Raw genomic sequence first — 11,615 nt, 5'->3', positions numbered from 1 at the left:
GATATGCAGCAAAATGTAGATAATGTAACCAATTTATGTTCATATTTTTTATTTAAAATGGAAATTTACCCCCAAATGATAACTTGACAGTTTCCTTTTTATAATGAATTTGTTAATCTGGTTTTCATTTTCATTTTTATAATTAAATTCATTTATTTAAAATTGGCAGAAAATGCCCTCTATACATCTTACCCCACTGTCCCTTAAATGTTATAAGCGCTAGAATAAAACCCTAAGCAATCACCCGAGTCATTTTGGCCTTTTTATCCAATTGGACGGATTCACTTATTTGGAGAGTCTTGGAAAAAATAAGAATAATAAAATACATACACAATATATATATAAGCCTATATAAAAAATAAAATAGAAAAAAAGAATTATATACATTCTGCAGCCACATCTGGAGTGCCACAATTTCCTCCCTGCACTGTTTCTCCATACAAACAAACAACAACAACAAAATATATTTCTTTCCCTCCCCTGCCAGTGTAGGAATTTAATCCAGTGGATTTGAACAGATGTGTGTGCATAAGCCTCTTATTACCTTAAATCACCAAAAATCACGTGCTGGTCCATATACATTTTGAATTCATAATTCACAAGTGCCTTAAAATCACCTTGACTAGTTTGAGATCCGCTGCAGCAGCACATGGACTGAGACAGCATCCCTCTGTGTTGTGGCATCCTGGCATGCGCAGCTTCCGCTCTCATCCAATAGCAGGCTGGAGCCGCGCTGGGCTGCGGGGCGACGCGGTGCTTCTGATGCAGGTCTGTGGGTTTGACGAAGGATTTAACGCATTCTTCCGGTAAGTTTGCTGCTCATATGATGATATGTGAAGCTTTGAGGGTTTCTGGTGAGAATACGATCTGTCTGTGACCTTCAGGAGTTTATTCTGCATGCTAAAATCCGGATGAAGGTGTTGCGCGCAGTTTGGGAATATACCGCAATGCAGAAGAACAGGGTGGACGAGTCGGGTCATAGTTAATGTCATCCCTTTAATAAAAAAAAAATGCATAATAAAATTAGAATACATATTACAGGTATTATTTAAAAATAATAATAAATTAATGTGTGAATTCATACAAATTACATTATATAAGGTAGGCTATTTTTAACATACTGATAAATTTGTAAATTGTTATGCTGAAAGAAGCTGTGATGCGAGTTAATTATATGATATTTACTTGCCTAAAGTTGAAACGGGACAGAAGTTAGCCCTCGGTTTCCTGGCAACAAAAAGGATAGAGATTGTAATGACAGTATTGTGTCGGAGGGTGGCGCTAAATAGTTATCACCAATGACGCAGTTATTACCAAAATACACTTAATATGTTATGATCACACCAAACTCTAATTATAATATTTAAAAAACAAATGAGGAAAAGGTCAGTGAAATCCAGCTATTTTTATTGCTCTCTTAAATTAAAATGTAAATCCTTGTATTCCAGTGCGTTTGAAGATCATTCAGATCAGCTGTTAGATTTTTACTGCCACTCGCTTAGTATGAGTTTACAGTAGACATGCAGTGACCTAAATCCGAGTGTGCAGGACAAGAGCAGAGAGCAGATCAGAGGATGCAATGAGATTATAAGAGATTGGCGAAAATACCACGCATAGAAGTGGACCCCATGTGCATAACTTCTAAAAACAATTATTTAGAGAGATAGATGGCCAAACATGTTCTATAGATGCATGATAATTTGACATATCTTAGGTGGCAGATAAAAATGTCCTTGCTCACCCTCTGCAAGCATGTAGCCTATAAAAGTGCAGTGGCAGCAAATAAGAAATATGCTGCAGCATGATTGCATGTAGTATATAGCAACTGTGTATGTGTTTATGCTAAAATTCAGATTTACCTTTCCTTTATGTGTTACATCTGCAGTCATGACTGAACTTGTGGGTGTAAACATGCATGTCTACATATGTGCATCTGTGTGTGTGTGTGTGTGTGTGTGTGTGTGTGTGTGAGTGAGAGAGAAGGTATGGATTGCTGATTCACTTTTAATATTGGTAGGATGCAATAAATTGTTAATGTTTCCATTTTAGACACAGTCTGCTACGGTCTGCACATCAGAGTGAGACAATGCAGCTTTCAGTAGCTTTCAACACACTATACAAACATACAAAATTATGTTGAAAATTTGTTTCATTGTTTGTTTCAGTGTACTACTCTCCCTCAGGCCATCCAATATGTAGATGAAGTTGTTTATTCATTGAAACAGATTTGGAGAAATGTAGCAATACATTACTTCCTCAGCAATGGATCCTCTGCAGTGAATGGGTGCCGTCAGAATGAGAGCCCAAACAGCTGATAAAAACATCACAATAATCTATAACACGACGTTCAAATAATACCTTGTGAAGTGAAAAGCGGCATGTTTGTAATAAATAGATCCATCATTAAGACATTTTTTTAATTCAAATTGTCGCTTCCGACTAAAATATGAGTCCTCTATCTATAATATTGGTTTATCCAGTGAAAAAGTTGTCTCGTCTGAATCAGGGGAGAAATAAGCACAGATCAAGTGAAAACAGTCCTAAACAATTCTAAACAAATATGTCGGTGGATTTTGATGTGAGAGGACAACGGAGAAAGCATTATTATGGATTACGGATTTTGGCCAGAAGCAATGGTTTAAATTTAAAATGCTGTAATGATGGATTTGTTTCTTACAAACACAGCTTTTTGCTTCAGAAGACATTAATTGATGTACTGAAGTTGGATTACTTGTGGATTATTGTGATGTTTTTATCAGCTGTTTGGACTCTCATTCTGACGGCACCCATTCACTGCAGAGGATGCATTGGTGAACAAGTGATATAATGCTACATTTCTCCAAATCTGTTCTGATAAGCAAACAAATCTTAACTTCTACATCTCGGAAAGCCTGAGGGTTGGTAATATTAAGCGACTTTTCATTTTTGGCTGAACTATTCATTTAAATTATCTATTTATATTTGTATGACTAAATTTATTTAATACCAAATGTAAAAAAAATTCTGCTAAAACAAATTATACAAAGTGCTGTCCAAGTAAATTAAAGTTGTTCTGAAATGTTTTTTTTTTTTTTTTTCAGCTGCAATTAAACCCAGGATATTTGAACCCAGAATTTTTGACAGTAAGTCTTTAACTTTTACCTACAAGTAAATATGTGAAATGAAGTATTGATGTACTTCACCTCAGTATATTTTACCACAATTGAATTGTTGGGTTGTTTTTTGTCTATTGAATATAATGCTGGCTCATCTCATGTCACGTCCATCAGAGGAGGCCACAGGCTTTGGGCCCATATTTGAGGAGGAGCCCTTGGACACAGTGTATGCGGAGGATTCACCAGAGAGCAAAATCTCCATGAACTGCAGGGCGCGCGCCAATCCTCCAGCCATTATCAAGTACATTTTTTTCACTTCTGATCCTGCACTTTGTTTGTCATTACCTCGGGGAACTGCAGGGAGGTGTTTACTAGATTGTTTGCACTTGCAAGAAGAATCTTTGAGAAAATCAATCAGAAGGCCATTAATAAAACACAGTATTTCACAGATGGTGGTTAAACAACTGGGAAATTAAACTGATGGAACAGCCTGATGAGCACTTTAGCCTGGTGGGAGGAAACCTGGTCATCACCAACCCAGACAAGGGCAAGCATGCTGGGAAATATGTGTGTGTGGCTAAGAACGTGTATGGCACTGTCATCAGCAAAGAGGCCACCGTCGAATTTGGATGTATGTGACAGATACAGTAGGATTTCTTATGTTTGTAAAGAATATAAACTGTTTCCAGATGTTTGTTTTGTCATATTCTCTCCTCAGTTTTTTTTTTGTTGCTCTTTTTCTGGCTGTAGACCTCAACCAGTTCCCTACAGATGAGAGAGAGCCGGTGCATGTTAAGGAAGGACAGGGAGCGGTTCTGCTGTGTTCTCCTCCCTCTCGCTATCCAAGTAAGACGTGATCACTTTTGCTTTAAAATCTTTGATTAGCAGTGCCATAGTACACACATGCAACCTTTTTTGTGCCCCCATGATAAAAAGCAGAGAGAGAGAGAGAGAGAGAGAGAAAAAACACTTTTGTCTCAAATAAAGATTTACTTACGATTAAGATTTTGGATACAATTTTACATTAAATAAAAAAGTAAAATGTACATTAAAATGTAATATCATATAAATAAATGTAAATCATTTCAAATAATATAACTTTTTGACATAATATTCAATAAAGTGAGTAAATCTAAATAAAAATGGTCAGTTTCTAGAGTTACTCTTAAAAATCTGATTCAGATTTAATAATTTAATAATTATAATAACACCACCATATTTAATAAAGAATATTTGAGATATAATTAGTGTTAACACTTTAACTCTAACATTACGTATCTATATTAGTTAACATGAACTAACAAGCAAAAATTAACAAACGCATTTATTAATCTTCATGTTAATTTTAGCATTTACTAATACATTATTAAAATCAAAAGTTGTATCTGTTGATATTATTTAATGAACCTGAGCTAACTTGAACTAACAATGCACAGTTGTATTTTGATTAACTAATGTTAATAAAGATTAATAAATACTATACTACTAATAAATACACTTGTATTTTCCATTGTTATATAATGTTAGTCAATGCATTTAACCAATGTTAACTAATTAAACCTTATTGTAAAGTGTTACCAAATTATTTTAACAATATATACAAATACCATACTCTCAGGGAAAAAAGGTACAAAGCATGTCATTGGGGCGGTATCTTTTCAAAAGGTCCAAATATGTACCTTTAAGGTACTAAACGGTATCGTCCCAGTGACAGCTTTTGTACCTTTTTTTTTTTTTGAGAGTGCATTATACCTAACAATCATAGAGGTGATTTATGCACACGTCCACTTTCCTTCCAGCAACCGAAATCTCATTTCTGTCAGTTGTTTTGTTTGTCTCTCAGGTGAGGTGTTGTTCCGCTGGATCTACAACGACTTCCCCAACTTCATCATCCCAGACCAGAGGCGTTTCGTGTCTCAGACCACTGGGAATATGTACATCGCTAAAGTCGAGGCATCTGATGTTGGGAATTATTCTTGCTTTGTGTCAAGCCCCACCATCGGCAAGAGTGTTTTCAGCATGCCGATTCCTCTGATTCCACAAATAGAGAGTGAGTGCTGTCACATTACCCACAATGCCAAGATCTGTCTTCATAATTGCCTTACTGAGACCACTGTTGTTTTTAAAGGTTAATTATCTCTGCCCTTCACACAGAGGAGGTGAAGCACTATCCTGCTGATATCCGTGTGAAATTCCCCAAGACTTATGCTTTGGTGCATCAGAACATCACTCTGGAGTGCTTTGCCCTTGGAAAGTGAGTCGACAAATGCAGATCCATATAGTCTGCATGCTACTCATACCATTATGATACCATGGTACTTTCATATACAGTATAAAATACAGTTGCACTGAAGGAATGCAGTATTCATTTGCCATGGTCTTAACAGGCTACCCTGAAGTATTTCAAAGAATATGTTGCTATAATCATGGTACATGTCTAATAAACATAGTAATACGACTTTGTTAGTGAATCACAATTGATTTGTTCTTGACTTATTTTTGTTTGTTTTTAACCATATGAATTCAATGTTTACCTTTCAGTCCGCTCCCACACATCCGCTGGAGGAAGTTAGACGCTGATCTCCTGCCCAACTATGAGGTCAGCATGAATGGAGCTTTACTGCACCTGATTAACGTTCAGTACGAGGATGAAGGGAGCTACGAGTGTGAGACACTCAACGTTAAAGGGATGGACTGGTATCGACAGTGGCTCTATGTGGAAGGTAAAACAAACTCAAAGTTTAAAAGACAGACACTGGTTTAGTTCTGTTTATATATGGCTTATAATAACCAATAAGAAAAAGTATATAATATAATATAATATTATATTATATTATCAGGGGTTCAATATGTTTTTCAGCCTGCATGGTTCTCATAAGAACACCTGGAGATTTGGTTTGGACCCATTAAATATAACTAGTGATAATAATATTATTGCACTTTAAAAAAATTTTTTTTAAATAAAATAATAAACAAAAAATAAAGTGTGATAATACTATTATATTTTAAAATAAAAAGGGAGTATTAAATAAAAATATAATTATTTTGTAGTAAACTTAAAAATAAAATGCTATGCTAAAAATAAAATATGAATTTTGATCATTTTCAAACTTAAAATCAGCAAGCTTTTATTTTACATTATATTATAATAATTTGTGATCGGTAAGATTTTTTTGTTTTATTTTTTTGAAAGAAATCTCTTATATGCTCACCTAGGCTGCATTTATTTGATAAAAAATACAGTAAAAACAGTAAAATTGTGAAATTATTACAGTGTAAAATAACAGTTTTTTTTTTTATTAAGATATTTTAAATTAGAATTTATTCTTGTGATGGTAAAGCTGAATTTTCAGCAGCCATTACTCCGTTGTTATTTTTAGTGTCCCACGATCCATCAGAAATGATTCTAATATGCTGATTTGATGCTCAATAAACATTTCTTATCATCATTATCAATGTTGAAAACAGTTAAGCTGTTTCAAATGTTTGTGGGAACTGTGATCCATTTTTTTTATAGGATCCTCTGATGAATGGAACGTTCAAAAGAACAGTATTTATTTGATATTTTGTTACATTATATATCTTTACTGTCACTTTTGATCAATTTAATGCATCCTTGCTGAATAAAACTATTAATTACTTTATTTTAAAAAAATTGTTGTGTCCAAAATCAAATACTTCCCTACTATACAGTATGCAAAAAACAGTATACTAAAAGAGTAGTAGTGACAGTAACAACATGGCGGATGTAGTTCATGTTCATACTATATGGAACGTCTTACTAGACAGTATTGGATTTCAAACGCAGCGATTGTGTCTGTGTGATTGTGTCCTCAGGTGCTCCAGAGTGGGCAGAGCACATCAATGACACGGAGAAAGACGTTGGAAGTGAACTCACTCTCAGATGTGTTGCTGTGGGGAAACCTTTACCATGGATACGTTGGCTGAAGGACGGCTATTCGGTTAATACTGTTGTATTTGTTGAGGAAAACCCATATGAGAGAACCTCAGATTGTTTTATATCAAGTAATCATGTGTGTTCTGCTGCATTCTTCCTCTTTTTTAGTACGGCAAAGGGGAGCTGAAGTTCTCCAGTCTCACGTTTGAGGATTCGGGGATGTATCAGTGTATTGCTGAGAATGAATGGGGCACCATCTATGCCAGCGCCGAGCTTCGTGTCGTCTGTGAGCTTTTAATTGCGTCTTTACGCTTTTAAGTATAGCTTACATAGTAAAAAAAGAACTGGAAGTGTCTTCAAAACGGTACATAATTATTGTTGGAGGTTGAGTGTCTCCAAATGTCTCTTCACAGCCTGTGCGCCAACATTCATTTATAATCCAGTGAAGAAGGTTCTGCTCGGGGCTGAAAACAGACGTGTGGTTATAGAGTGCAAACCCCGTGCTGCTCCTAAACCCAAGTTCATCTGGAAACGAGGCTCAGAGCTGCTGACCAACTCTTCAAGGTTAGTCAGTCGATCCTAAACGCTTGCATTTATTTACAGGTGAATCATAATGTTGTGGCAGAGACAGAAGCTTAGCTACAGTTATCTTCATCCGCTTCTCTCTTCGTCCTTATTTTTTAGGATGTTAATTTGGGATGATGGAAGTCTGGAGATTCTGAACTTGTCAAAAAGTGACGAGGGCTCGTACACATGCTATGCAGAGAATGACCGCGGCAAATCCAACAGCACAGGGACCCTCACTATCACCGGTCAGACAAAATTCACATTTCGTCACCTATAATGATTGTCAGTTTAGACAATAGCAATTATTTTATTTTTATTTTATTTTATTTTATTTTATTTTATTTTATTTTATTCAAGTTTAGACAATACCAACTTATTTTATTTTATTTAAAATTATTTATGCCAGTTTAGACAATATCAACTTTGTTTTATTTTGTTTTAAATTATTTATGACAGTTCTATTTTATTTTATTTTATTTTATTTTATTTTAATATGAGAGAACCTCAGATTGTTTTATATCAAGTAATCATGTGTGTTCTGCTGCATTCATCCTCTTTTTTAGTACGGTAAAGGGGAGCTGAAGTTCTCCAGTCTCACGTTTGAGGATTCGGGGATGTATCAGTGTATTGCTACTAATAATTTAAAATATTTAATTTTATTTAATTTAATTGTAATTAATTTTATTTAATTTAATTGTAATTAATTTTATTTAATTTAATTGTAATTAATTTTATTTAATTTAATTGTAATTAATTTTATTTAATTTAATTGTATTTAATTTTATTTTATTTTATTTTATTTTATTTTATTTTAAATTATTTATGCCAGTTTAGACAATACCAGCTTTGTTTTATTTTGTTTTAAATTATTTATAACAGTTCAGACAACACCACCTTTGTATTATTTTGTTTTGTTTATACCAGTTTAGACAATACCAACTTTTTATTTTATTTTATTAATGTATAATAATTAATAGAAATATGTCCACTGAAGTGTAGCTATTTAATTTTATTTGACCATAATTGATTCATTAAGTACAACTAAAATTAATTTACATTATCTTGTAAATAAAATTATTAATGGGCTGAATAGTGCATATGGGTAATTTTAATTGACTTTTTTTATCAACATCAACAAATTTCAGATTAAAATTGATATGAATTTGTGTGTATGTGTGTTTATCATAGATTTTGTAATGGGTCTTTTTCATTTTTTATAAATATTCCTTGTAACCTCTCAGTAAAAATGAGGTAATATGAGGTATATGCATTTGTGTCCGTTTCATTTTCTCAGAGGCCACCAAAATCACCGTGGCTCCATCAGACACTGAGGCGGTTGTAGGAGACACCACGATTCTCCAGTGCTCTGCATCGTTCGACCCCAGCCTGGACATCACCTTCATCTGGACTGTTGATTCCTACGTCATCCACTTCTACACAGACTTCGAACACTACGAGCTGCTCATGGTGAGCAGAGGCAGGAATCTCAGGCCTGCTGTTCTCAGGAAGACAAGTCATTTCATTATATGTGTGTGTTTTTGCAGGGTCTCGAGAACAGCGGAGACCTGCTGATCAAGAACATTCAGGTGAGGCACGCAGGATGCTATTCCTGCACAGCTCAGACTATAGTGGACAACGCCACCGCAGAAGCTGATGTTTCTGTCAAAGGTTGGTGATTTGAACCCTGTGGGACCTAGCTTATTAAAATTATACCTCTGTTATGTGCATATAATCAAAAACCTGAACATAACTGTATTAAAAACAAAGCAGTGATGTTTCGTTTGTTTGTACTGATTTCGCTTCAGGTTTGCCTGGTCCTCCAGGTGGCGTCCGTGTGGAAGAGATTGGAGACACGTCAGTAAAACTAAAATGGAGTCTGGGAACAGACCACGGTAGTTCTCTTATCCAACATGTTGTACAAACACGAGACTTTTATGCCCTGGATCCTGAGGACTGGAAAACGAATTAGATTTGACTTTTTCTGTCACATTTGGGAATGAGATCTTGTGAAGAACTTCAGAATCAGATTTTTTTTAAGAGAACAAATATGGTGCCCTTGAGCAAGGCACTGAACCCCCAACTATTCCCCGGGCGCCGCAGCAAAAAATGGCTGCACACTGCTCCGGGTGTGTGTTCACGGTGTGTGTGTGTTCACTGCTGTGTGTGTGCACTTTGGATGGGATAAATGCAGAGCACTAATTCCGAGTATGGGTCACCATACTTGGCCACATGTCACCTCACTTTCACTTTCACTTTCATTATATTCCCAGTTCCTGTGTTTTTGGATGGATCTACGGAGTCGTCCACCATCGTTGACCTTTACCCCTGGATGCAATATGAATTCCGTGTGCATGCCATCAATGAATTTGGAGCAGGGGAAAACAGCCGTCCATCGATCAAAATCAAGACATGGGACGCCAGTGAGTTTATTTAGAAAAAGCACAGCTTTTAGTGTTTAATTAATATTTAATTTTATTTAAAATAAATGAATAAAATAGATATTCAATTAATATATATATATATATATATAATATTTAATTTATATTAAAAAAACATTCCATAATGCTTCTAAAAAAACACCATTTTGTATATAAAACAACATGTGACGTCCTGTGAAGCACATATACATTCTCACCCAGTGTTTCTTTTGTCTCAGGGCCTACAGTAGCTCCTTCTGACGTCATTGGGCAAGTAGGAATAAGCGGAGAGCTCATCGTGACCTGGGCTGTATGTGTTCATATGCTACTGTATTTATGCTATGTTTGTCGATCATTGGTCAGGGGCAAATTTCTGATGTCTCTCATGTTCTTAATCCCACTGCAGCCTGTAAAGCCTCAGTTCTTCTTTGGTAAAAAATTTGGCTACGTCGTGGCGTTTAAGCAGCATGAGAATTATGAATGGAAATGGACAACTCTGGAGGATCCTGAGACTAGACGCTACGTCTACAAAGAGAGCATGACCCCAGACACTGAGATACAGGTCAAAGTGAGCACCTACAATAACAAAGGAGAAGGACCCTCAAGTCTTATATCGGTGGTCTACTCACCAAGGCTTGGTGAGATTTATTTCTGTTTATTGATTGATTGTAATTTATTGAGAAAAGAGAGATTATTTTATTTCCTACAACATTATTTTAACATACTGGAACATTATTTTACTTATTTTATACCTTATTTTTACCTTATTTTAATTTATAATTATTTTATTTTATTTTATTACTGCAGCCTTATTTTTACTGTTTTACTTCCTTTGTTTTAATTCATCCTTTATTTTGTTTTGTTTTGTTTTGTTTTATTCCTGGAACCGTATATTAATACCCCTATTTTCATTTATATTTTATAATTTTATTTTATCTTATTACTGGGACCTTATTTTATTGCCCTTGTTTTAATTAATATTTTATTTTATTTTATTTTATTTTATTTTATTTTATTTTATTTTATTAATGTGTGTTTATTTCATTAATGTGTGTTTATTATTTTATTTTATTCCTGGAACCTTATATTAATGCCCCTATTTTCATTTATATTTTATAATTTTATTTTATAATATTACTGGGACCTTATTTTATTGCCCTTGTTTTAATTAATCCTTTTATTTTATTTTATTTTATTTTATTATTTGATTTGATTTGATTTGATTTTATTACTGGAACCTTATTTTATTGTCTTTGTTGTAATTAATCCTTTATTTTATTAATGTGTTTATTTATATTTTAATTTATTTTATTTTATTACTGGAACCTTAGTGTAATACTCTTATTTAATTCATAATTTATAACTTTATTTTACTTTATTATTGGAACCCTTTATTTTATTTTATTTGTTATTTTTTCTTAACTGAGTTAAAGCATCTTTTGACACATGTAATATCTCTCTCAGCGCCGACTGAAGCTCCGTTAGACGTCTACGCCCGCCAGGTCACCTCTACAGAAGCTTTGGTCTGGTGGTTACCGGTCTACCAGGCGCCGCCAAACTGGGTCGACGGATACCAGGTGAGTCCTAAATGGAATAGTAGGGAATAATAATGAATTTTAATCCCTACTATTCCATTTA

At 34.5% G+C, this 11,615-nt stretch overlaps 1 protein-coding gene across 1 annotated transcript in view; it reads left to right on the top strand.

Moving 5' to 3' along the window:
* Nucleotides 1-690: 690 nt before the first annotated feature.
* cntn1b (contactin 1b) overlaps nucleotides 691-11,615 on the top strand; it is a 12,674-nt gene continuing 1,749 nt past the window's right edge. The window contains 20 exon segments of the mRNA XM_016443062.1: nucleotides 691-768; nucleotides 885-975; nucleotides 3,048-3,122; nucleotides 3,270-3,396; nucleotides 3,545-3,726; nucleotides 3,846-3,941; nucleotides 4,939-5,145; nucleotides 5,250-5,349; nucleotides 5,637-5,818; nucleotides 6,933-7,057; nucleotides 7,162-7,279; nucleotides 7,407-7,557; nucleotides 7,678-7,805; nucleotides 8,855-9,027; nucleotides 9,105-9,228; nucleotides 9,366-9,530; nucleotides 9,828-9,980; nucleotides 10,217-10,287; nucleotides 10,384-10,615; nucleotides 11,442-11,554. Of these exon segments, the coding sequence (XP_016298548.1) occupies nucleotides 691-768; nucleotides 885-975; nucleotides 3,048-3,122; nucleotides 3,270-3,396; nucleotides 3,545-3,726; nucleotides 3,846-3,941; nucleotides 4,939-5,145; nucleotides 5,250-5,349; nucleotides 5,637-5,818; nucleotides 6,933-7,057; nucleotides 7,162-7,279; nucleotides 7,407-7,557; nucleotides 7,678-7,805; nucleotides 8,855-9,027; nucleotides 9,105-9,228; nucleotides 9,366-9,530; nucleotides 9,828-9,980; nucleotides 10,217-10,287; nucleotides 10,384-10,615; nucleotides 11,442-11,554 (2,691 nt within the window).

Source organism: Sinocyclocheilus anshuiensis, unplaced genomic scaffold (assembly GCF_001515605.1).
Source record: "Sinocyclocheilus anshuiensis isolate Anshui unplaced genomic scaffold, SAMN03320099.WGS_v1.1 scaffold916, whole genome shotgun sequence".
In the NCBI taxonomy this organism is placed as follows: Eukaryota; Metazoa; Chordata; class Actinopteri; order Cypriniformes; family Cyprinidae; genus Sinocyclocheilus; species Sinocyclocheilus anshuiensis.
This window is presented reverse-complemented; position numbering and strand designations above follow the sequence as displayed.